Source organism: Buteo buteo, chromosome 13 (assembly GCF_964188355.1).
Source record: "Buteo buteo chromosome 13, bButBut1.hap1.1, whole genome shotgun sequence".
Taxonomy (NCBI): domain Eukaryota; kingdom Metazoa; phylum Chordata; class Aves; order Accipitriformes; family Accipitridae; genus Buteo; species Buteo buteo.
In genome coordinates this window covers 37,074,817-37,099,490 of record NC_134183.1, presented here as the reverse complement: position 1 = coordinate 37,099,490, position 24,674 = coordinate 37,074,817, and the positions used below count along the sequence as shown (strand labels likewise).

Genomic DNA, 24,674 nt, shown 5'->3' with positions numbered 1-24,674 from the left:
CTAAACTGTACAATTACATAAAAAACAAAACAAAAACAAATATCGTGAGTAAAAGGGAATACAAATTTTATCAAGTAATGTTCATTCCCTCCCATCTCACTTTATTTTTTTTTTTTTCCGCCCTGAACTTCCTAAATCAAAATGCTAGGAACAATTTTAGTCTCTATAAATAGTAACAGGTTGAGGACTGAGGATTCAATGATACTATTCCCACCTTTGATAGCTGACTGTGGGCAAGTCTGTCCTGTCTTTCGTGTCCTAATTTTCCCAATTACAAAATAAAAATATTGTGCTTTGTAAAGTGTTTTGAGAGGCGCTGTTGAAAAGCACCGCATGAGCTTATCACAGCTTGATAGCAACATTTAGGTTAAATGCTAACAATGTCCTTAGCATTCTTTACAGAGACAGTGGATTTGCTGTCCTAGCAGACTTGAAAGGAGCTAAAAACATGCATTTTACATGCAATGTCAGAGCCTGAGCAGACTGTCTGCATAATCTCTCTCTGTTTTAATAGCCCAATGCCCCAAAACCAACATCGGATCGGCTGGTAACCATGATACGGCTGCGCAAATAAGCGTTGCATTCGTGAGCGCAGAGAAGCAATCCTGCAACCCAGGCTCACAGTTATGGGTTGCTTAGGTTGGAGGTTCTGAAGCGCCCAGGAGAGTTTGATGTTCAGCTCCCCTTAAATGTCAGTGCCAATTGAACCCCTGCTCTGCACTGACGCTTCCAGAGCTGCCCATCATGGCTTAGAAAGGACTCCCCAGGCTGAGGACAGGGGACAAAAAAAAAAACAAAAAAAACAACCCAGATTTCACATGCGCTGTAGGGGTAGCCAAGCATAGCGTTCCTGGGTTTGAGTCCTTGGTGCTGTGAGTAGTCCCCTCCCTCCAGCGGCTGCTCGAGCTGCTGCAGTCTGAGCCCTGCACAGGGAGTCACACCAGCTCCTGGAGAACCTGCCACTCCCCAGCAAAGGGGTAGAGGACTGTGTGTGTGCTCCCAGTGTGCTGCAAACACAGCCACAATCCAGCCGATTTAAATGTGGTCTTGTCTCGTGTGCTGGCAGCTTTTTCTTTGGAGGGGATGTTAATTTGGCCGTCCAGCGTGTGAGTCGGGGAGAGATTTGCAAATGCCAGTAGGCTCCCAGCCCATCCTGAGTTCACACTGAAGCACTTAAACACCTTTGGAGACTTATAATAGAACTGGAAGTGGACAATGTGTGGGAATTTCCTCACCAAAGAGGAGACAAAAGGAGGGCTGTGTACAGCTTTGATCATTGGTGGATAGTGCAGGGAATGGGACAGTTACTCTCTAACTCTGCATCTCTTCTTTCTTGAAAGAAGATAAACCTGACTCAGCGACAGCAGCAGCACTGAATTTGTCACCTAACGGCATTGGGAGTATTAACATGTCGGTGGAGATTAACGGCACAATTTATGCTGGTGAGAAAGAACCGCTCCCGGGGATGGGTAGACAGCCAGGATGGTGGTGCAGAGTAGGACGTGGAGAGGGTGGTGTGCTCCCAGGGGCTGGTCTTTGCCAAAGTACAACACACACAACCTGTCTGGCTTAGAAAGCTCGGTAGGAGATGATTTCTGTCCTCTTTTTTTTTTGGTCCTAGGAAGTCAAGATGAATGCCCTTTCCTTTTGGTGGTGGTAGTATTTTTTAAATCTAAGGGAAGGGACTTCTATAGAAGTGTTAATAGGAAGGAGTATTATCCCTCTTCTGCTGAGGAGTGGCTTTACTCAGCTTTTCCTCACACAATCCCGGGAATCACGAATTGTTGTCCCCTGTAGTGCACTCAAGCCATTTCACTTCTGCAGGTCACACACACGCACGTTTGCACAAAGCCCAAGTGGGAGACCTGGCACTGCAGTGCCATGAAAGTTGTTTCTCTCCTCCAAAGGTGTTGAAGCTACTTGGGATTTTTGTCTTCTGTAAGCACAACATCCCTGTGACAGAACAAGTCCCGGGGGATCCCTTCTATATCCTGGTCACCTCTGATCTGCCTCCAAGCCCTCTTGTCTTGCGCTGAGCCTCCTTCTGTCGGGATGCGATATTTGGGGTTGGATAGACTGCCCTTTGCTCTGTACCCTATCCTTGTCAGCCGTGCCACCCCATAGTCCCAGTAACCCTTTTCTTTACCTCTCTCTGCCTTGCAGGAGTGCTCTTTGCCCAGAAGCCAGTCGTCCATCTCATTGCAGGCTCCAGCACCCAAAGTTCCTGCAGCAGCAGCAGCAGCTCCCACTGCTCTCCCAGCCCTACCTCATCCCGGGGAACCCCCAGTGCAGAGCCCTCCACCAGCTGGTCTCTCTGATGGACGGCCGTGCCTGCTGTCTCTCACACTGGCTTCCGGCAGCTCTTCCTCTCTGCTCTCAGCAGGGAGCGAGCCGGGAAGGAGTCGCACAGATTACCTCATCTCAAGGAACCTGCTTTTGTGGTTGGCCAACAGCAAGATGATGATGATGCTGAAACCTTTCCATGCCAGCGAGTTTTTCTTCATCGTCTGTTTGTCCAGCCTTTTTCTTTGTTCTCCCCCTTTCTTCCTCCCTTTTGCTTTTTGTTTTTTTCCTCCTCCTCCCAGGGTTTGCTGTGTTCCTGTTGGGGGGTGGGACATTGGGGGGGGGGGGCATGCCTGGCGTTTTTCAATCAGGGATCATCTCTAGGAGCTGCGGGTTGAGAGATGGCTGAGACGTCACCAAGGCAGGTGGAAAGAGCTGGAGTTGGGGCGGGGAAACTTGGTTCTCCTCGAACCAGTAGCTACAAGGACTCTTCCCACAAAACAACTCCGTGTATTGACAATCCTAAGAGCCGGTGGGGTGCCTTGCCCCTGTCCTCCCGTGGCTTGTGCTGCAGAAGGCCAAGCGGCTGCAGAGCAGACAAGCTCCCTCGCTTTTCTTCTTCAGGCTCTGTCGTGGTCCGGTGTTCATATGTCCTCCTGTAGAACACATGCTCTTGGCTTGTGAGCCTCCTTCCCCCTCTCCGAGGTCTTGGCAAGAGGGGAAGGACTTTCTCACTGCAATGTTTGACCCATAGACACATTAAAAACCTCTCGATCAGCTGCTTCCCTCTCCTGGCTGGTGCTGGCCTTTTCCCTACTGTTGCCTTCAGGCTTTCAGCCAAGTTTTAAATGTCCTCCACCTTGTCTCTCTCCCCTTGAGGAACTCATCCCACTGACATTTACCCTGACAGCCTGAACTTACTGTGGCTTGCTGCTTTGATCTTCTGCCCCCTTGACACAAAAGGGCTGTCATTTAGGTTGATCCAGGCTTCCTGGAGCGACTTCCTTCTCATAAGGTGTCTTTCGATAGCCCCTGGAAGCTCTCCACATCCGTAGGCTGAGAAAATAGAAGGTGATATTTGAAATCTAATTCAGTGGGGCTGTGGTGCGTGTGTAGGCATTGCAGTTAACGTTACACACGCGTCTTTTCATTGGTCTCTGAACAAGCCTACAGAAAGCTGGTCCCCTTCAAATTGTACATGAGCGAAAAGAAAGCAGCTCTCAGTTGAGTAAGACCTTTTGCTCTCCTGGGTGGAAGCAGAGGAAAGGAAATCAAGCCCTTCCTTGCCCTTTCCCTTCAAACCTCCAGTTGAAAGCAAGCAAAGGCTGGCCCTGGCTCTCCCGTGTCTGGAGCCAACCAAGCTGACTTAGTGACTCCATGAAGTCAGCTCCTGCTCAGGTGGCCTCATTCTGTCCCCTCTCTTCTTCTGGCCTTTACCACACATGCTTTCCCCAGCCTGGAGACCAGGTCCAAGCACCATCCATCCTGCCCTGGTGACGTCCTTCCTATCCTTCAGGCCCAAGTCAGGTTTTTTTGAGCAGATGAAATACCTCAGATATGTACTTGTTGTTGGGTTTTTTTTGTTTGTTTTGGGTTGGGTTTTTTTAACCTCTTCAGGAAGTATTGGCATATCTTATCGCTTGTTTTTTATATGTGGTTTTGCTGACATTGTGTTTATTTTTTTTATTTTTAATTGTATCACCAAAGACAGAAAGGAAAAAAAAAAAAAAGACTGAGCAGCAGTGGCTTCCCTGTCCTTTAGGCCAGCAGGAGACAAGCTGAACAGCATTGTCCCAGGACATGTGCGTGACACAGGAGGGCAGGTAGAGGTAGGAAAAGAGAGGGCAAGAGCAACTGCTTGCTTAGAAGATCTGTCCTTCACGTTGGACGCGAGAGTGTCTCCAAAGTCCCTGTTATTTTTCCAAGCTCCAGGATCTGTGCTTACCTTTAGCAAAGCTGCTTAGTGCAGCTGGGAGGTGACAGCACTACTTACACTACAGATTGGCCAAGCCTCTTGCAGGAAGGTGGTTTCTGGCACCTGAAAGCACAGCTTGGTCTTGTGGTGCTGCACCCAACCACCTCCTCAGCTGTGCTGGGACTTTGTTATCCCAGACACAGCTAATCCTGTCTACAATACAAGACTAAGCCATGTTGGGTAGCCTTTGAGAGGGGCACCAAAATAAGAAGTTACTCTAGTTTTTCACCTGTACATAGGTGCCTCTGTAACAACCACCTGAGCTAGTAGATGTATTACGATCTAAGTGAAAACCATGTTATAACTCCAGAGGTTCAGCCTGCTAAAAATCAAGTTTCCTCGAGTGTGGTGGGCGAGTTGCCATATGTCATTCCAGTATGAGAAGAGAAGGTCACCTTTTAACTGCTCCTGTGGGTGAGCAGAGCTGTTGGGAGCATTTAGCTCTGTGCAGGACAGGAGTCTCAAGGCACTGTTGCTGTTACAGGCTGTGCCTGCCTGCACTGCTGAGCCCAAGCTTAACCTAGAAGAGCTGAGCTGTGAGGACTTGAGCCTGTCCTAGTATTCTGTGAGACTTTACAGGTCCAGGGGAGATGCCCTCCTGCAGTACCTCCATTAGCCATGGCACGGTCCCTGTGCTCCCAGGATGTCCGGCTCCCAGAAGCTGTTTATTTTATACTACTGAAAAGATCATGGCTCTAAAAAACACCAGGCCAGATACCACCACCACAGGAAAACCCTGTCAGCAGCCCGAGGATTGGACTTAAAAATGTACATAGAAAATGAAATGAATAATCCTTCCTTTAAACTCTCAAATATCAGGTTCTCTGTTGTAATCCCCAAGCACCACTCGGCTGGGCTGCTGCTCCATCCTTGAGAGCTGAGTGCTTGTGCTAAGGCTTGGGTAAACCACAGGCGGGACCTCCGAATTGCAAGAGGCTCTGTGCTCTCTATACAATTAGTTTATACACTATGACTTGAGTTATCCTGCTACCCAACAGCGTGAGGACTTGGTGGGAGGAAGCAGGAAAGTGGGTGAGAGTGCACATGTCCTGAGATAGATGCTGCTCCGAGATGTCCCATCTCCAGCTGCTTTTAGCTAGAGTAATGACCACCCGCCGGGCACGGGAAGCCGAGCTGCTCTTTGGCTTCAGGGCTTTTGCTTGGCAGATCCTGCAGGCCTCCACAGCATTTCATCCTTGCAGGCTCGGAGAGGATTTTCCAGATTCTGGGGCTCATTCAGATTGCGTTTTTTTCCCTTTTTTGTTTTCTTTTGGTTGGGGTTTTTGTTTTGGGGTTTTTTTGGGGGGGTGGGCTTGGGGGCTGTTTCCTACAAGTGGGACTGGGGCACTTTCTGCTTTTCCTTATGCTTTCTTCTCTGGTCCTGGGGAGCAGAGGATAGTAATGGGTGGTTTTGCTTATGTATCACATGCTAACATTGTGTTTTCTTGCACAGAAAGGCACTCGAATCACTGAACTGCTAAACAGCTTTGACACTACTAGAGTATTAATGTTTATAAGCTTTACACAACTAGACTGGAAATAGACAGGGACTAACAGATTGTTTTGTATCCAATTCAGGGAAAGAATCAAGTTGGGATGCGTAACAGATACCTCAGTAAAAATAAGCTGCAACAATAAACTGGTCCTTTCTCAGTACACAATGATAAGGACCAGCCATTCAGACTGTGAAGAGTAACCCTTTCCCTCAGCCTGGCTTTGATACTGGCAGTTGGCTTAATGCATGTTTCGCTGAGCTCCAGATCTCCTGCTGAGCTGCCAGGCTTTGGGGACAGGGTTATGGAAACCAGCAGCAGAGATGGGGCAGAGGAGCCAGGAGCCGGGGAAGGCTGAGCAAGGGTGGTGGATTGCTCCCCCTCTCCCCGTCTCCGCTTCATTTCACTCGACCGTGTTCGATTGTATAGTACTCAGGGGTTTTGATACTGCGGGTAGGACTGTTCTTCGCGTGAAGTGCTCCGCTTTGCAGTGTGGCTAATTCTCTTTCAACTCCAGACCAGCGAAGGTTTTGCAGTGAGCAGCCAAAAAAAAAAAAAAAAGAAGCCCCCAGCTTGCTTCCGTGCAGCCTTGATGCTTCTGTTTCAGGGGGAGATTTGCCAGCTGGGTTTGATGCCCAGCTGGGGGGAAAAAAAAAAACAACCACAAAACAAACCCAAACCTGCTTGTCCTCTTCCAGCAGATCCCAGTTTATGGTGGGATTGAACAAAGTTTGTGAGCTGGGAAAGGGGGAAGAGGTGAGGGGGAGGCTGCGTGCCTGCTCAGCTCCCAAAGTGAATGTGAACGTGTCACACCAAGTCCTTTTGGCCGCTGCATGCGTGTGTGTTCTCCAAACGGATTCAGATCAGAAGATGTTTTCACCAAACAGCTGCAGCAGCCTTGCTACTAGTTTTCTTACCTATTTAAAAAAAAATTTAAATAAATAAAAAAAAAAGAAATGTGATAGCCTAGGCGGTGGATAAATACCTCAACGTCTCCTTCCAACAAGTGTCTGTATATGTTGTTGTTGGGTTTTTTCTATCTTACACGTTATCTGAATGTTTATATTCCAATAAACTTCTACCTCTTCACATGGTGACCCCGCAAGCCTGATTTGTGGCCACGCTGTTTCACTCAAGTGTCACTTTAAGATTTCCCAGCCCCTTCTTCATCCCAGGAAAGTATTCCCAGAGGCTGGGTCAGCCTAGGTGAGGTCTGTGTCCTTGCAGGTCTCTGTGCTCCCAGTTTGTAACTTTGTGGGGACAACTGGGCTGTAAACTTTATCTGGTGTGATACAGTTTTGGAGTGGTGGCTAGAAACGAGCTGGATACCTGTGGGGTGAAACGATCGGGTTTCCAAGTTAGATCCTGGCCGGGAAACCCCCTCTGCACAGCTCTGTGGGAGAACAGACATTAAACAGATGTGTTATGCTGGATCTCCTTTCCCAGGTGTTGCTGAAGGGCTCACACCTGCAGCTGTACCTGCCTGTGTCCCTTACCCAGCTCCGTGAGGGCCAGGCTGGGGCAGGAGCTGCTCTCCCAAATCCCTCCTGCGTCACCACCTCCTCTGCAACAAAAAGGACATTTAATGCTTCCCAACAGTTTTGCTATTTACACAGCACCTGATGTTGTTTTTCTAGTTATTGAACCAGTTCGGCAGTTGGAGAGGAACTGGTTTCCAGCCCTTTTCGTACCCACGTTTCCGATGCCTCGGTGTCTGGGTTTGTTTTGGCCGGCAGCCCGTCTGTGGCGGCTGGGTGCTGGGTTGGGGCCCAGCGCGTGACCTTTCCCATCCTCCCACTGAACTTGCCCCATTCCCAACATCCCCACGCCACAGAGTTGGAAACCTCTCCCTTCCCACTTCCACACTGCCTGCCTGTCCCTCCATCAGCATCTGGCTGCAGGGCAGACCCACGTATAGCTGTGAAACACCCATCCAACAGCGGTGGCTGTGCCAGGGCTGCGGCACGCGGTGACACGGTCTCCCCATGCTCAGATCCACCTTGGGCTTCCTCGCCGTGCCCTGTGGACGGGGTGGGATGCTGTAAACCAGCAAGTTCTGTCTGCTTTGAGCATCCCCGCTGCCTCTCTGCAGAGGATGGGCTAGCACGCTTGCTGATGGGCGCTCGCGCAGCGCCCAAGCCACAAAATGTGGCTGTCTGTTGGTGTCTCTGCTGATTTCGCTCCACGCTGTGCGAGAAGAGCCGTTGCCTGTGTTTTATGGCCCCCCCGCCACCCCGAGGGTCCTGGTTATTGGAGGATAGCGGGCTGGCAGAGCCACTCACCTCACCTGGGCTCCGATCCCAGCCTATCCAGGCAGTGGGCAGGTGAAGGCAGAGCCTTTCTCCCTGCGTTTCCTCCCCTCCTGCCCGCTGGTGGGTTTGGCTTTTCCCAGCTCCAACTTTTACCCATGTGAGCTCAGCTGAGCCAGCTCAAGGACTCGCCTGTCCTCACCTCCAAAGCCAGATGCCCGAAGCAGGTAAGTAGGTTCCAGCAATGGCGGGGGGGGGGGGGGGGGCAAACACCCTTTGTGCGAAATGCCGTGGGGTTTATCCACCAGCAGCCTTAAAATCAGAGGTGGGAAGGTGCCGGCCCCGGTGCTGGGCTGGAGGGGGGTCTCCCCCGGATCCAGGGGTGCTCAGAGACTTGGTCTCAGTTGAGGGGGGACTCCGTGGTAGCCACCCCAACCTCACCGTCGAGGTCCGGGACAGCCCTGCAGCCCTCCCAGCCTCCAGCCCTGTTAGCTGCTTTGGTGCAGCAGGTCCCTGTGCAGCATCCTCCAGCCCCGGCTGACCCAGCACCTGAAAGCAAGCACCCAAAGGGATCCAATACACCTTCCCTGCTTTGCTCTATAGACCAGTGTGGGTCTGTACACCCTGGGTGACTGTGCTCCAACCCTCCCAGCTCACCTTCCCAGGGCTGGATGGCTGTGGGCATTGGCAGCCATTGTTTGGGCTGGAATATAATCCTCCAGGCAAGTTCACATCCCAACCCCCTTCGCTCCATCCCTCCCCTAAATGCCACCATTCACTGCTCATCTCAGCCACAACCTCACTTCCCTAACAAATAACAAAGGGCTAAAGAGAGCTCAGCGTGGATTAAAGCATCTGGGTAGGAAAGCCCAGCCCCATGGTGTGAGACACCGCTTGCTTTTCTCTTTCAAACATTAAGATCCCTTTATCGAACCCAGCTCAGGCTCTGGCAGAGTTTTGTCCAGACCCTGTTCTTCATAATCCCTCACTGCAGGGCTGGAGGTGAAGCCAGCACCAGGCACAGGGAGGCTTTGCACTGGCACAGCAACATTTGCATCAGCGCTTGTTGCCCACCTCCAAAACCCAAGTTTCCTAAGAAACTTCAGCCCTGATGTTCAGGAGTTTGGTTCCCTGGTCCTTAAATGACCGATGTGCAGAGATGCCACCCTGCTCAGCTGCTGGGGAGCCCAAAACCCCATGGGCAGCGCCACAAGGAGGGATAAAGTCCAGCTCATTGCCCGCAGGACACCGGTCCTCTGGGCACAGATCGGAGAGGAGGTTCCCCCTCTTTTGGGGCCAGTGTTGGGTATGTAACACCTTCGGGACTGCTGCCACTTTGAATGCAGCATGGACACCCCCAAATCCTCCCCTTGCAGGTGCCCCCACTCCCCTCCAGCAGCACCAATGCCTCCCTACCCATTTTGTGCCCCCACCAAGCAAGCAGCTAATCATCGGTCATGCCCAACCTGTGTCAGCCCAGCAGCGGGGCTGATAAAAACCACTTTTTCCATAGCCCTTATCGTCCCCAGGGCAAGGCCAGGTTTGTTTTAGCCTCGCCAGAGCCGGACTGATGTCAGGCTGCTCACGCTCACAGATGCTGAGCACAGCCCTGGCCCTGCTGGCTGCTCTCCCACCTTCTGGCTTTGGGATGCTCCAGTTCAATCCCAGCTTGCAAAGATATGGGGTCGGTCACAGGCACGGCAGGGGAGGTGGGCACCCAGGTCTTGCTCTTTGCCGTTGCTCCATCACCCATGGAGAGCCATGGTGGTGCAGCCCCAGTGAGATCCGCCACGGTAACTGTGCCCATCTCTCTCCAGTGCATTCGCAGGTCTTCCTTGGCACAGGGCTGGCCCTGCTCTGCCTCAGCATCCTCCTGGGCTGTGCTGTGTGCTGGCAGCGTTGGCGGCGCCTGGGCCCCCGCCTCGGCTGGGAGAGGGAGACAGTGGAGCTGGGACCCGCTCTGCCCACCAGGACGGTGCCGGTGCCTGTCCAGCAGCACTACAAGGAGGTGGCAGGAGAGATGCTGAGTGCCCAGGTGGAAGAGGGATCACCAGCATCCCACTGGGGTTTGCTCCACAGCAGAGCCTCCTCGCCCAGCCTCCCCTTCTCCCCAAAGCTGGCAGGAGCGTGGCAACACTGCTGCACCATCTCCAGAGCCAACCTCCTCTGCGATGAGGAGACCCCGCTGGCCCACCCCATCCCGGGACCCCCCACCCTGAAGCGTTCTGGCACCGGCCCCAAGCAGCGTCCCCAGCTCCACTGTGGCTTGTCCTACTCGCCGGCCGAGGCCACGCTCACTGTGACGGTCCTTGGTGTCTCCCACATGCCCAAGGGGCTGCAGAATGGCCGAGGCTCCTACGTCAAGGTGTACCTGCTGCCGCAGCTCCTGGTGCCCCGGTGCATGGCATTGCAGCACGGCAGCCTCCACCCTGCCCGCCGGGAGCCGTGCCGGTTCGGCCGGTACAGCCTGGAGGAGCTGAGGAGCTTCACCCTGCGCTTCGCTGTCTATGCCAGGTTTCGCAGCCTCAAGGACTCCTTCGTGGGAGAGGTCCTCTTCCCCTGTGCTCAGGCCACCTGGGACCCCCAGGCATCTTCTAGCTACAGCTGGGAGCTGTCGAGCACCAAAACCAAGCTCAGAAAGGTCAGGACAGCAGCAGTCTCCAGCAGGAGGGGTTGTCCTTGTGTTTTGGCTCAGGTCTGATTGGTCTCAGTGCCCTAAAATTCCACGGCAAAAGCCAGAGCCTCCTCCAAGCATCACCCGATGGGAGGCAGTGGGAGAGATTGAAGGCACTGAGACAAAGGCCCCCATCCCCGCAGTGTCCTCCTTTCTGGTACGGGTTCATGAGTTGCCCACAATTAATATCCACCAACCGTAGCAACCAGCAGCATCTCTGCTCGGGGGCTTCACTGTGGATGGGGATGCTGGTGTGGAAGGGGTAAATGCAGAGCTGGCACCACCTTTATGGTGATGGTAAGCATCAAATTTGCCTTCTTGACTCATTTTTGCCCTTTCTTGACCCACCTGTAGCATAGGTGGGAGATGAGCATCCCCAAGTTGGAGGGGCTGGATAAGGTTGGAGAAGGTTTCACGGCATGTCCTGCCCTCTCATCTCATTGCAGTGTCTCAGCGCCCACGACATGAGCCGCAGCATCCTCTCCTCCCCACCCAAATCCCTCAGCCAGCTCTTCCTTCTCCTCCAGTACCAAGCTCTGGCCAGCCGCATCAAGGTGCTGATCCGCAAGGCAGAGCACCTGGGCCAGCTCTCCTGCATGCCAGGAACGCCAGGTAGGGCATGGAGCACGGACCAGGGGGCAAGTGGATGCCCAGGTGGGCACAGGGAATGGCTTCTCCTACTTTTGCTTGGCAGATAGTCTTATGTCCTCTTGAACTTCTCTTTCCTAAGCAAAATGAGTGCAAGTAGCACAGCTAGGATCTAGATATCTCCAATATGACCCCAAAATGCTTAAAATATACACATTTATGGTACAAAAATAGCATCTGGCTTTCTGTCGTGCTGGCTGTTGTCATCTCTGGCTCCCCCAGCTCATGCGAAGCCTGGGACATGGGCAGGGATGCAGGCTGCGGACTTTGGAGGTCCTTGCTCCCGACCAGGGAGGAGTAGGTGCAACCAAGACGCAGAGGACCTCTCTGTCCTCTCCCCACAGCTTTGCAGAGCCCCGTGGAGGTCCTGTAGCCCCCCGGGCACCCTAATTTGGCTGCCCATGCTGTGCAGGAGTCTGGTGTGCAAACCTCCAGCCTTCCCGCATGGTGTGTGTCCAGAACAGGCCCCTCTCACCAAGGCTCTGTCTCCATTTCCAGGCCACTACATCATCATCCACCTTTACCACAATGGCCACATCATTGACACCAAGGAGACCAAGTCCATCCCTGGCTACAACCCTGTCTGGAACATGCCCTTCCTCTTCAACCTCCCCGCTGGGGACATCCAGCAGCAAGAGCTGTCCTTGGAGTTCACCGTCATGCAGGTGAGCAGGACAGAGGGGACCATGGCTAAGAAGGTGGCCTGGATCACCCGTGCTCAGGAGCCTCTCCTGCAACCGGGAGGTCTTAGCCCCCACTTGCGGGACAGGTACAGGCAAGCCCGGAGGAGCTATTTCTTGTTGCCCACAGGAGGTTGCTGGGGTGGGATTGCTCTTCTTGGGGTAATGGGGTTTACTAGCTCTGCTATGTCCCACGCTGCTTCTGTCACAGGCTCGCATCTACACCCGCAGCTCCCCACTGGGTCGCGTGCAGGTGGGTCCCCGCGCCCCTGGGGCCGGGCTGCTGCACTGGAGGGAGATGTGCAGTCGGGGACAGCTGGAATCGGCGCGGTGGCACTGGATCCAGCCCAATGCCCTCAGATCCTGATCTTGCCCACAGCCCACGGGCAGGGCTCGCCCGGGACTCAGCTGCTCACAGGAGTGAGTGAAGGGGGATCTCTGAGCCTTGGAGAGGTGAGGTCTCGGGGGGCCACCACGGTGGTGCTATCTATTGCGCCTTCTAGCCCACCATCACCAGTCCACCCTTTCCACCCAGTCCCACAGCAGTGAAGACCATCACCAGACCCTTCCCCATCCCCACAGGCTGGCACACACCCCGCTCTGCTCCTCGGTGAGAAGAACCGCAAGGACTGGCCAATATCGTCCCAACTCTCCTTGCGCCCAGTGCTAAAGGTGTTCATCGGCATTTTTAATTAATTGCTGGCCCAAATGAGTGGTTTGATAAATAAATAAAGAGGTCGAGCGTGATTGCACGTGTGGATTAATTGAAGCCCTTTCCTACCCTGGTGTTCTTTGCTCAGCCGTGCCATGGGCCAGCAGCACCCATGGTCCGGCTTTGGGAGCCAGAAATGTCCTCCAGAGAGGTGGCCTGGGTGGGAGGGGATGGTCACCTACTCATGGGGCAGGAGGGAGCAAAGCCCCATTCACATAACCTCTGCGTGGTGCTAATCAGTAAATAAGCAGGATTGAGGCCCTCTCCAGGCAGATTAACTGGACAGGGAACCTCTTCCACCAGATCCCCCTGCCCCAGCCATGACCCATCTCCAACCCCGAGGGCAGGTCCCCATGGGGACAACAGCAGCTCTCAGCAACATTTGGTAGAAGGAGATTGTCGGCAGAGCCTGTGGGGAGAGAAGGTGCCTGGGCCACAGCGGTACAGGCCGCAGCGAGGGTCATCGAGGCGAGGGTTGCCGTTGCAAGGATCGTCACGGTGAAGATCATCATGGTGAGGAAGACTGTGGCGAAGAAGGCTGGGGTGAGGATGGCCATGGTAAGTGTAGCTGTGGTGAGGAAGGCCGTGGAGAGGATAGCCGTGGTGAGGAAGACCCAATGGTGAGGAAGGCCATGGAGAGGATGGCCATGGTGAGGAAGACCCAACAGTGAGGAAGGCCATGGAGAGGATGGCCATGGTGAGGAAGACCCAACAGTGAGGAAGGCCATGGCAAGGGTGGCCATGGTGAGGAAGACCCAACGGTGAGGATGGCCACGGCGAGGCTGGCCATGGTGAAGAAGACCCAACGGTGAGGAAGGCCATGGCGAGGGTCTTCCAACAGTGAGGAGGGCCCAACGGTGAGGATGGCCACAGCGAGGGTGGTCACGGTGAGGGAGGCCGTGGAGAGGAAGGCCATGCCGAGGGTGAGGATGGCCACAGTGAGGTAGGCCGTGGCTGAGGCAGGCCACGGGGAGGAAGGCCATGTTGAGGGCGAGGATGGCGGTGGGGAGGAAGGCCACGGTGACGAGGAAGGCCGCGGCGAGGCAGACCCCAGCTCCCCCGCTCCTCAGGCCCGTTCGTAAGGGCTGACACCCCCCCCCCCCAACCCGCGGCCCGGCCCGGCGCGGCAGGGGTTAACCGCGACCTCCTTGGGCACCGAGAGGGGCGGCGAGAGCGCCCCCGGGGGCGGAGCCGCTCTGGCCTGCGCGGTGAGGGCTGGGGAAGAGAGGAGAGGAGAGGGGCGGCGCCGGAAGCGGAAGTGGACGCGGGAGCGGCGGCGGTGCTGGGCCGGTGGGGCCGGGCCGGGCCGGGCCGGGCCGCAGCCGCCGAGCGCGGCGCGGAGGGAGGCGGAGGGACGGTGAGCACAGCGGGGCCGGCCCGGGGAAGGGCACGGAGCGGGGCTGCGGGCGCTCGGCGGGACGGGGATCGGCTCGGGCCCGGGCCCGGGCCCGGGCCCGGGCCTGGGCCTGGGCCCGGCCGCTGGCGCTACGTGTAGCCCCGGAGGGGCCCCGTGTCCCGGTGCGGGCAGCCCCCGCGAGGCGGTGCGTGGGCCCTGAGCTCTCCGGTTCCCTTCCTTCGGCACCCTCCCTCACCCTGCCTCCCCCGCCAAACGGCTACCGCCGGCTACGCGGCAGCGGGCCAGGGGCGGTGGATCCAGTTTGTAGCCGGGTTGTTGTAGGGGGGCCGGGGGGAAATAACCCGGTAACGTCCTTACAGACCCACCGCTTCCCGAGGGGAGGCCTCCAGCTTAAAGTCTTTCAGGCTGTGGAGCTCTCGTCCTCAGGGCGGCCGTTGCTGCGCTTCCCGGCACCCTTTGGGGTGGTCCCTGTCCGCAGTCCTTCGGGCTGAGGGGGCGTCTGGTGGGGCAGGGAGGCCCCTTGTCTCCTTCGGGAAGCGGGTGAAGCGCCGAGGGGTGAGGGTGCGAAGAGTTGGAAACCTCTCGTCTCCTCAGATGCATCACTGTAAGAGATACCGGTCGCCGGAGCAGGAGAGCTACCTGGGTCACAGGTGGAAGAGGAAGCGGTCTCGTAGCAGAGACTACGAGGGGAGACTGCGATACCCACCCCGGAGGGATCTCGCCAGGAGATCGCGATCGAGAAGGTAAGAGCGAGTTTGGGCAGAGGGAGGGAGGCCTGCCTGCCTGCCAGCAGCCGCTCTGGCAGGCGGGGGAGCGAGCAGGGATGGTTATCTACTAAACCCTCGTCCTCCATTCTGATCATGTTTCAGAGCCAGCGCTGAGTGGTGGCAGCTTTCATTTCCTGACTGCGGATCAGCTTTAAACCTGTAAATCCTGGGGATGGAAGTAAAGGGCTTAATTGTGTGTGCCCTCCTTTATACATTTCTGCCTCTGCATCTAGCCAAAAGTTCTTCCCAAAGCGATGTCTTTAATATTGATGAGGGAGAACAGCCTGCCCTCGAATTATGTTTCCCAGGTCTAATGCTGTGGAGGCATTAAAGTCTTTCTCTCCCGATAACCCACTTCCTTCTGAAAGTATTACAAATCAGATTTAAAGTAACAACACTTTTCCCTCACCTACGCTGTCAGAAAGGCTCTGAGCATCGCAAACTGATCTTTCCTGCTTCGGCTCTGGATTTTACCCTTGATCCCCTCTTTGTTCAGCGTTTCCACAGGGACAATTAGACACTGGAAGCGGGGTGGATAAGGCCTCTGATAACGGGAGCTGTGGCGAGGGTTCTGGAACAGAGGCGGGAGCACTGATGGGGAGCCGGGTGCTGACACGTCGGGGTGTGCGACTGAGATAGGCTGGCAGTCCTCGCTGCTCAGTGGTACCGGACCCGGTGCAGTTCCACTGGTTGAACAGGGCAGGTGCAGCCAGAAGGGAGCTGAGTTCATCTTTAAATTCCTGAAATGTTCCACAGATTAATTTCTCTTCTCAGCCTGGCTTTTTGTTTACGTGAAGGAAGCGGATTGTGAAATACAGCTGACGCACACAATGGGCTTCTCCATTTTTTCATCTGATGGGTTATGTGGGACAGATTTGGATGAAAACAGGCTTTTGCTAGGTGAAAACCTTCTTGCCCCTTTAGTCTCAGACTCTGGGCCTCTCACAGGTTCGCTGGTCTCCTCTGTATTTTAGGTTGTTATTTCTGAATTCTCTGTATCTTAAAAGTACACACTGGAGTTTTTCACAAAAGCATGTTTGGAGTTGAGTATTCAGTGTTGCAATGGAGGTGTGGGGGTTTTTGGTGTTTTGGATAGTTCAGCGGTGACCTAGAGCCGCTGCTGTGTTGGGCAGGCAGTTTGAAATTTTATTCTTGAGCCAAGATGAGATGAACCCACCACATGCATACCTGCGTCCTTTTAAGCTGTCAGCGAGAGAGCTAATTGTTGCCAAAGCAGAGAGGCACAAGCAACAAAAGTTCCTGTTTCCGGACTGAAGCAGCTGCAGTGAGGTCTTGGTTGGAGAAGCCGTTGCTTTTGCTGTCAGCTAGGTGACAGCATCAACCTGGCCTGGCGTGTGCCCAGAATGCTCTGTTCATCATTGGAAAGCCAACACGCTGTTCTTATTTCTGAGTTGCAACATCTTCTGCGTAAAATGCAGCTTCTCACTCAGTGACGTGTGAAGCAAGACTTGGAGTGGAAGCTGTTTTATTAGGCCAATTGTAACGGCTGTGGTGGAGAAGACAGTCATGCTTTTGGGGACAGAAGCGGGCCACTGCTAGGCAATAACCATTTTTGCTGTCCAGTTTGAGAGGTGCCATAACAGTGCTGCCAAGGAAGCATGTGGGACCCGCAGAGCAAAAGGCAGGAGCTGCAGAATTGCAGCTCTATCTCGAGACGCTTGTAGATGTTCGATGCTCGCTAATTGAGGGTGGGGCAGGGAGAGCTGCTCTCTTGGTTAATGTGCACACACGGTACCTAAAACTGCATGCGCGAAACCAGCTTGTAGATACTCACACAGTGGAGCTTCGTCTGAGGTCTTCTGGCCCTTCCCTGTGCAGAGATGAACTTGGCTTAAAGTTTCCCTTACATACTTGCAGCCCTTGGTTGTTGCTAGAGACGCAGGAGCTTGAGTGTGCTGTGGAGACCAAATTTTCCTTCTGGCTCTTACTAATGATCTGTTGAGCTGGTGTGCATGTGTACAGTGAAGGCTTGGTGTTTAGGGGACTCCAGTCCCCCCCCGGGGTGATGACGAGAGCACCGCTGCTGGTTTCAGTTCTCGTTTGTTTGAGAACTAATGAGAGACCTTCCTAGGGGAGGAGAAACGACCTTAGAAAAACACGTGCATAGGGTGGTGGAGGTGGCTTAGATGAGGTAGGCAGCTCAGATTGAGCTCTAAGTGGGTGGTTTCCCCCCCCGGCTCCTTGAAATGTGGGAGTGCCACACCATTTTCTCTTGCAAACTTCCTCCTTTTTCTTAATCTGAGAAGTGGTCAGCATTTGAGCCACAGTGGAGGGATGGTTTGAAGCTAGGACGCTTGCTGTTGTTTCTCTGCCACTAGGGAGCGGGAGCAAGGGCACTTAGTTTCAGCGAGACTCTTGCCTTCCATGCTTTTCCGGGCTTATAAATGCATTTTTGTTTGTGCTACAGCCATGACAGGATGCCTTATCACAGGAGATACAGGCGGGACAGCGACGCCTACAGATTTGAAGACCGAAGCCCGTCTTTTGGAGAGGACTATTACTCGACCCGCTCACGAAACTGGCGGCGATCCAGAGGCAGAGAGCAGCACCGTCTGAGGAAGCATCAGCATCACTGCCGGAAACGCAGGACCAGGTCTTGTAGCAGTGCCTCCTCGGTGAGTAGCATCCAGAACGAGTTCAGGATTGTTCAGGGTTTTAACTGTTCTTGCCTCCTTTCAGCTCTGAACACTCTGGGTGAGTACCTCTAATCCCCTTTTTTTGTGTTTGTTTTCATTACGTGGAATGTATAGTCCAAAATCTGTGTCTTGTCAAGCAGGAAGCATTTGTAGCTATTGGTTTTTACTAGTCCAGCCCCTGTAGCCTTAATACGTGAGGAAACTAAGCTGTATTCTTTATGGCCGGGGAGGGGATCAGGGAAAGCTTCAAATGGCGCACACGTGATAGGCTAACAAGGGCGAGCCTGGCTGCAGGCCAGTCCGGCTGCTGGGGATCAGTCAGGTTTATACATGGCCGGGGCTTCGCTTCTGCGTACTGCTGCTGCTTCTCTGGGGGGTTTTGGTATGCAGTGGTGGTACGGAGCGCTCCTGTGAAGGCATGTTGATTTGACTTTGTGCCAGGATCCCGTACCAGATGGGATCAATCAGCCTGGTTCTCCTGAGTTGTTAGCCCTGTGGTTATTAACCCCTGTCCCACTGTACTCAGAGAAAGGCTTCCACCTTCTGAGGATATGCACGTGTCCTTGGATTTCGGCTTCTCTGAAAGCTTCCCTGTTTTCCACCCTGAAACGTAGTATTCCTTTCAAAGATTAACAGGGAATATTTGGCAGTGGGTGGGGAGGCTGGTCCCAGGACCGGGAATACCCTGGAAGTGTTGTGAGGTATCGGACCAAATGTCTCTGCTTCACAGCTGCTCTCCTGTAAGGAATGTTTCCTTCTTTCACATGATTGTTGCTTTTAAATGTTTTTGCAACTAAATGACCGAGTCCAGATCCCTGCAGTTATAGTGGATATCTGCATGGCTGGGAACTTCTGATGGTCTGTTGCTTTCCTCCTTTTATTTCTTTCCAGTTGACTTTTTAATTTTAGTTTTAGAAAGAGCCAGGGTTAATGATGAAAATGATCCAGTGTTGTTTGCGTGTATGCGTGCGATGGTAATGGTGTGCAGGTTTGGGCTGGTGTGATCTAAATCCTTTGAAGTCTCACAGCTGTCTCAAATGTCCTCTCTACCTTCTCCTCCGTTTCAGCTGACCTTTGGGGGTTTGATTATAGCTGATTATTTTGGACTAGCTGGGGGGCAAGGGGCATAGAAGAGAAGCCCAATAGAAGCTCGGGCACGGAAATGTAGAGCTTCGTATTAATTTCTTTGGCTGTAGAGATTGTAACTATTTTTAAGGCTGAACAGAAAAAGATCAGGAATTAGGGCAGCTTGCTTTGTGGACCCTGGGTCCTTTCAGGAACGTTCGGCTGGTTTTCCAGTAGAAGCTAGCAGTAGCAGGGGTGAAATGTGACCTCATACCTTCAATGGATGCCTGAAACAGAGTGAAAAGTTCCCTCAGGATTAATTTAACTGTCCTGTTCCTAAAGTTCTCCCAGGCTCAAAATTGCATCCTGAAGGCCGATGTGGAACACCAGGTCTGTTTGCAGCCAGTTGGGCGTATGGATTTAGGATCAGTGTGGTAGTTGGTTCTGTCAAGAAGGGAAGGGCTGGTTCATAGCCAGGGCAGGACAGGGCTCTGGGTAGTTGGTGATCTATTAACCCAGGTACAAAAGAGCAGGCTACAGAGAGGGAGGGAGAACTGCTACTCTGGCTTCTACTGGACAGCTTGTCCAAACCGACAGCTTGTATACCCCTCGTCACGTTTGCCAGCGGAGAAAATGACGTTCTTCTGGCAAAGCCCTCCTTCTTCTTGTGCCTCTGTCAGCATCCGCCAGTGCTGCGGAGGAAGCTGCTCCTCTGTGGGGAATGGTGGTGCCAAGCCAAAGCCACCTTAACACTGGAACTTCCCAGCTGCTGCTTCCCTTCAGAGAAGAGGGGGGCATTTTCCTGCCTCAGAGGTGGCGGCACCAGAGGCTGTAGCTAATGAGAGAGTTTTCTTTACATACCTGTAGCTGTTGATTACTTTTCTGTTTTGAAGTTAGTTTGTGTCTTGACGTGTCCCTTGCAATATCCCTATCGTTATATATGCTGTGTGCCTTATGAAATGCTGGGATCTGGAAAATCCAACCACCGACGCACCGTCATCTCCACCTTTGAATGACAACACTGCCACTCGGAACTGCCCGCTGTGCGTGCTTGGTCGTATGCCGTTTCGGGGGGCGGTGTGTACAGAGAAGCCAACAGAGCAGTAAGCGCAGCAGGAGCGTGGAAGATGACAAGGAAGGCCACCTGGTGTGCAGGATCGGCGATTGGCTTCAAGAGCGATGTACAGCCACCTTTCGTAAAACTTTACCTCTCTACTTTCTATCCCCATGTTAGACGAGATCTCTCGTATTGTACTGGAGGGGTCTCTAGTGTTTTATTGCTTATAAATGGACTGACCAGTAAATTGCCTGAGGCAGACAATAGACACTTGAGTTTTAAAAAGAGTGTAGCAGTGAGAGACATTTTTTTGCTTTGACATTTTATTGCTGTGAAATTGCAGGACCTCAGCTCTTGCCAAGCCTCTGAAGTTCACATCTGCTCCTGTTTTCTCTCCTAGACGAAATTGTCGGCAGCCTTGGTGAAGGCACTTTTGGCAAAGTGGTGGAGTGTGTGGACCATGCCAGGTGGGTGTCTTTCCCTTCCAGATAACTCATCTGTCCCTTGTGCACGAAGCCCAGATACTCACAAGCCTGGCAGGATTAACTGCCACCAGTTTTGTCTGGGCCTGGGACTCCACTGGACCAAACTGTTGTCACCTTCCACTTGTCGCTACGGTAGAAGCTATTTCTTACAGCAAGTGGAAAGGGACCTGGTTCATACCTCAGTCCCCTGAGTTTGCAGGCTGTGCTGTTAAGGGAAGCAGGGGAGTTTGTTCAGTGGCTGAGGGCTTTGGCACAGGCTGTTCTGCTGCAGTGAATTCTGGTTGAGGGATTGGCTGGGCATGTGGGGAAAGTGGTGTCTTAATCTGCTGGGGTACTTTTTTTTTTTTTTTTTTTTTTTTTTTTAACCTCTGCTGTGATTACACTTGACCCCTGTCTCTTCCTGACCTTTTGTCTGGCTCCGAGCTGCTGGGATCTCCTGCCTCCTCCGAAATCTCTCTGGCACAGTTGGAGAGGGGAGGTGGCTGCTGGACTTGCAGTGACCTTACGGACTGCTGTGTCAGGGAATGGTGTGCTCACAGAGCTGTCTGCAGCTCTCTTTGGAGTGTTACCCAGCAATATTCTTTCGCTTCAAATTACCTGCTGGTCAAGCAGCATAAATCTTTGGCAGACCTTGAGAGAGCTTTGTTGGGACCCAGAAACGACTAAGCCTTTTAACACAGGAAAACGGGACTGGAGTAACTGGGATGTGCCCTCTCTCTGTGGACTGAGGATGTGTGTGTGTAGGGTTTTTCTCTGACTCCATCCTTTTGTCTCTTCCCTTGCAGAGGCAAATCTCAGGTGGCACTGAAAATCATAAAAAATGTTGGAAAGTACCGAGAAGCAGCCAGGCTGGAAATTAACGTCCTGAAAAAAATCAAAGAGAAGGACAAGGAGAACAAATTGTAAGTTCCTGCAAGACTCCTGGGTAGTCAGTACCACGTTCCGTACAGACAAGCAGTCTGCTTGGGCGATATCCAAAGAAACACGGGGCTGAGGACTGGAATACCTGCTACTTGCCTCCTGCGTGGGGGAAAACCTGTCTCATTCCTCTGTGTTTTGGAAGAAGAGAGTCTGTCTCTAGTTCTACTGAACACCTGTTTACTTAAAACTCTTAACAACTGACATGCCAGGTGATAGTGAGGAAAAACTAACTAGGAACTTTTCCAACAACCACCTGCTGCCTTGTCCCACTTGCATTGGAGATCTCTAAAGGTGGTTGAGCAAAGTGGGGAGCGGGGTGTCTGTCTGGTGTACACAGAGGCATTACTGTGCTTCTGAGTCAGCTGGCTCGGAGCTTTTGCTCACCAACCACTTCTGAAGTCGCCAGAAACAGGGAGAAATGACTGTTCTGTCGAGTCCCTGAATGATGGTTAATCCTCATGTCTTTCTCTCTGCACAGCCTGTGTGTCCTGATGTCAGACTGGTTCAACTTCCATGGCCACATGTGCATTGCCTTTGAGCTTCTGGGCAAGAACACTTTTGAGTTCTTGAAGGAGAATAACTTCCAGCCATACCCTCTCCCTCAGATCCGGCACATGGCCTACCAGCTCTGCCATGCCTTGAGATGTAAGTCACCCAGGGCCAGCCTTGCTCGGCAACGATGTCTCACCAGAATGGGTTGGGAGGGAGCTGAGAAGGAGTTGGCTTGGCTGAAAGTGGCACTTTGATGGGCAGAGTTGTATGGGTGCTTCAGTGTGTGGTTCTTACAATTATTTTTTTTCCCCTCTCTCCTCTTTGCGACTTGTGCAGTTTTACATGACAACCAGCTGACTCACACTGACCTCAAGCCAGAAAACATCTTGTTTGTCAACTCGGATTTTGACACTCTGTACAATGAGAAAAAGGTGCGTTATGTCCAAAAGAGAAGCGAATAGATCAGGAACAGCCTGCCTTTCCCTCCCTGCAGAAATTGGATCTTCCCTGTTCCATACACGCCCTACAGGGCCTTAGAAGTCCATTTAGTGGGAACAAACTGGAAGTTGGGCCTCCTCTTTCTCCCATGTCTTCCAAAAGCCCTAAGACTGCTTCAGTGGCTCCAGTCCATCAAGTGAAGTGTTGAGTGGCCTTCCTTAACACTGATCTGAGATGTAAAGAGCTCAGAGCTTCACTGGTATAATCCTGTCTGATTAGTAGCACAGGCATGGCACTTCTGGGGTCAGAGGGCTCCTCTCAAAGCCTAGCGTAATCCTGAACCAGCTATTATGAGGACTTCTTTGTTTGCTTACAGAGCTGTGAGGAGAAATCCATTCGGAACACAAGCATTCGTGTGGCAGACTTTGGAAGCGCCACCTTCGATCACGAGCACCACACCACTATTGTGGCTACCCGGCACTACCGTCCACCAGAAGTGATTCTGGGTGAGTACTGCTGGGGTTTTGGGAGTCTCAGATGGGTGGAGGAGAGCAGTTGTCCCAGGGATGCTGCAGGATGATGCTGTCTAGAGGAAAACCAGCTTGAGAGCACTCCAGTTCTTGGGGACAACCTGTTCCATGCATTGCTGCGACACCACCTCAGTGGTTCTGAGGTCCTGACTATATGGAAGGTATTCAAGTGCAGGCCCTTGACATGGAGTGCAGAGAGCTGAGCAAGGCCTGTGAGACTCTGGGAGCACTCAAATTGGCTCCAGGGGAATGTGGAGTCAGCATAAGCTGAAACAGAAGCATCTGGGGGAGACCTGACAGTCCTCTTGCCAGTGTGCAGCACTGGAAGGTGCACAGATAACTTCTAGGTCTGTCTTCATTAATCTCTGCAGTTTCAACAAGGAACTAGTAGAAATCTAGTGTGACTTGTTGAGAGCACAGAGTTAACTTGATTCTCTTTGCAGAGCTGGGCTGGGCACAGCCATGTGACGTCTGGAGTACCGGCTGCATTCTGTTTGAGTATTACCGTGGCTTCACGCTCTTCCAGGTACGATTCTTGCAAGAGGCATTGCACCCTAAGAACCTTTAATGTCTAAAAGGGCTCAAACTTAGTTGAAGGGAGGGGAAATGCAGATCAGGCACTAAAAATCAGAACCTGAGTTTGAAAATGAGCCCAGGAAAACTCACAGTTTGAGGACTCATCCCTTGCTGGAAGGACAAGGTTCAGATCACTTCTGCTTTCTTCACTGTGCTGGTGAAGAGCAGAAGAAATCAAGAGAGGAAGCAGAGGTGCACAGAGCCTGCATCATTCCTGATGGAGGCTTGTCTCTTCTTCCCCTGTACAGAAGGGGGACAGACCTTTTGTCATCAGATCTCCAAGTTCTGAATGAATGCACCATTGCTCTTTTCCTTTGCAGACCCACGAGAATCGTGAGCATCTTGTCATGATGGAAAAAATCCTCGGGCCAATTCCATCTCACATGATCCACAAAACTCGGTAAGAACATCTTCCTGAACCCAGACAGTCCAGTCAACAGTTTGTGGCCAATTACTCAGGATACCAATTCTCTGTCCTCACACTGGGTGTAACCATGGGAGATGATGTGCTGGAAGTATGTCCCACAAGTGGCCTTCCTGAATGCCACCTTTCTTTTCCAGGAAGCAAAAATATTTCCACAATGGGAACCTGGTATGGGATGAGAACACGTCCGATGGGAGATACGTCCAAGAGAACTGCAAGCCCCTGCGGGTAGGTGCAGCTCTGTGGCTGGCAGAGGGCTGGCTATGTTGCGAGGCTGAACTGCTGTTCCCTTCCCTGGATTAGCGGTGCGGGGCTTAGGGATGGGAATTTCCCTTAGTAACTGGCTTTTACAGAGCCCCGACTCGCATCTGCAGCAACTGGAGTTTATTGGTGTGGCTGAAGCAGGATGGGTAGTAGGGAATCGGAGGGATGCTGTACTTCAGGATGGGAAGCCTGGAGAGAGGAGACAGCCATTGCCTCGCTGTGTATCACAAAACTAGGGCTTAGGGTTCAGTCCCTGTCTTACCAGAACGCTACACCTCTTCCCCTGCCCTTCTCTTTCAGACGTACATGCTGCACGACTCGCTGGAGCACGCACAGCTCTTTGACTTGATGAGGAGGATGTTAGAATTCGACCCTTCCCGGAGGATCACGTTCTCAGAAGCCCTCCTGCATCCCTTCTTCGCTGGCCTCTCTGCAGAGGAAAGGATGCTGTGCGGTCGAGGTGCCAGCCGGGACCTGAGCAGATGACAGCTGGGGAGGGTGTGATGCCTGCTGGATTTGTACATACGGGATCGGTCTAGCCTCTGCAGTTCAGCTCCCCTTGCTCTCTTCTCCCAGAGTTCAGAGGGGCTAGGGCACTGTGACAAGGACCCTGGGTAGGGGAAGGGAAGAACAGCTACATTGGAAAGCACAGATTTGTCTATTTATATGTTGTAAAGTTAAAATAAAGTGTTTCTTATTGTTTGATACTTCCCTTGTAGGCAGGTGTAGGGTTCTCTTGCTCCCAGCTTTGCCTTTTCTGCAAAGGAAGCTGGAGATGTTGAAAAATTAACTGGAAACTAAGCAGCAGGAAGCTTTGCTTCACTGGAGGGCAAAAAGTGAGGGTGAGTGGACCGAACTCTCCCTGGTCCCTGCCCTTGCTCCTCTGAACAGTGCAGAGCAGTAGGAAGGCTTGCTCCAGCTGTGGCA

The 24,674-nt window shown here is 52.8% G+C and overlaps 3 protein-coding genes across 13 annotated transcripts in view; all 3 read left to right on the top strand.

The window, feature by feature from the left end:
* The window catches only part of ARID3B (AT-rich interaction domain 3B), a 37,318-nt gene extending 30,470 nt beyond the window's left edge, over window positions 1-6,848 (top strand). For 8 of the 9 annotated variants that reach the window (XM_075045663.1, XM_075045661.1, XM_075045659.1 and 5 more), the window contains 2 exons: window positions 1,341-1,442; window positions 2,164-6,848. In XM_075045663.1, the coding sequence (XP_074901764.1) occupies window positions 1,341-1,442; window positions 2,164-2,318 (257 nt within the window). In that variant the 3' untranslated portion in view covers window positions 2,319-6,848. The remainder of the gene's footprint in view (window positions 1-1,340; window positions 1,443-2,163) is intronic. The other variant, XM_075045665.1, reaches the window with a different exon arrangement.
* A 1,366-nt stretch (window positions 6,849-8,214) lies between these two features.
* On the top strand, window positions 8,215-12,369 carry LOC142038392 (synaptotagmin-5-like). Its single transcript, XM_075043818.1, has 5 exons — window positions 8,215-8,227; window positions 9,818-10,641; window positions 11,202-11,286; window positions 11,821-11,987; window positions 12,214-12,369. The coding sequence occupies exons 1-5, from the start codon at window positions 8,215-8,217 to the stop codon at window positions 12,367-12,369; spliced, it is 1,245 nt and encodes a 414-aa protein (XP_074899919.1).
* A 1,571-nt stretch (window positions 12,370-13,940) lies between these two features.
* Window positions 13,941-24,454, top strand: CLK3 (CDC like kinase 3). 3 transcript variants are annotated; one of them, XM_075045653.1, is made up of 14 exons: window positions 13,941-14,071; window positions 14,666-14,814; window positions 14,941-14,997; window positions 17,267-17,474; window positions 19,648-19,741; window positions 20,018-20,084; window positions 20,888-21,004; window positions 21,502-21,668; window positions 21,852-21,946; window positions 22,330-22,459; window positions 22,927-23,009; window positions 23,380-23,459; window positions 23,621-23,711; window positions 24,048-24,454. In XM_075045653.1, exons 2-14 carry the CDS (start codon window positions 14,666-14,668, stop codon window positions 24,231-24,233), a joined length of 1,524 nt encoding a protein of 507 aa, XP_074901754.1. In that variant the 5' UTR covers window positions 13,941-14,071; the 3' UTR covers window positions 24,234-24,454. The 3 variants fall into 3 exon arrangements, with proteins under 3 accessions (XP_074901754.1, XP_074901755.1, XP_074901756.1); XM_075045654.1 differs by lacking the exon at window positions 14,941-14,997; XM_075045655.1 differs by lacking the exon at window positions 13,941-14,071 and having other exon boundaries at window positions 14,665-14,814; window positions 14,941-15,031.
* The last annotated feature ends 220 nt before the right edge of the window (window positions 24,455-24,674 follow it).

Bases quoted from the DNA above. Each gene is read 5' to 3' on its own strand.
- CLK3 (XM_075045653.1), top strand. From the start codon at position 14,666: ATGCATCACTGTAAGAGATACCGGTCGCCGGAGCAGGAGAGCTACCTG. The intron at 14,998-17,266 runs GTAAATCCTGGG...TTTGTGCTACAG, and splicing joins TGCGGATCAGCTTTAAACCT to CCATGACAGGATGCCTTATC. The intron at 17,475-19,647 runs GTGAGTAGCATC...CGGTGTGTACAG, and splicing joins CTTGTAGCAGTGCCTCCTCG to AGAAGCCAACAGAGCAGTAA.
- LOC142038392 (XM_075043818.1), top strand. The intron at 10,642-11,201 runs GTCAGGACAGCA...CTTCTCCTCCAG, and splicing joins CCAAAACCAAGCTCAGAAAG to TACCAAGCTCTGGCCAGCCG. The intron at 11,988-12,213 runs GTGAGCAGGACA...CTTCTGTCACAG, and splicing joins TGGAGTTCACCGTCATGCAG to GCTCGCATCTACACCCGCAG.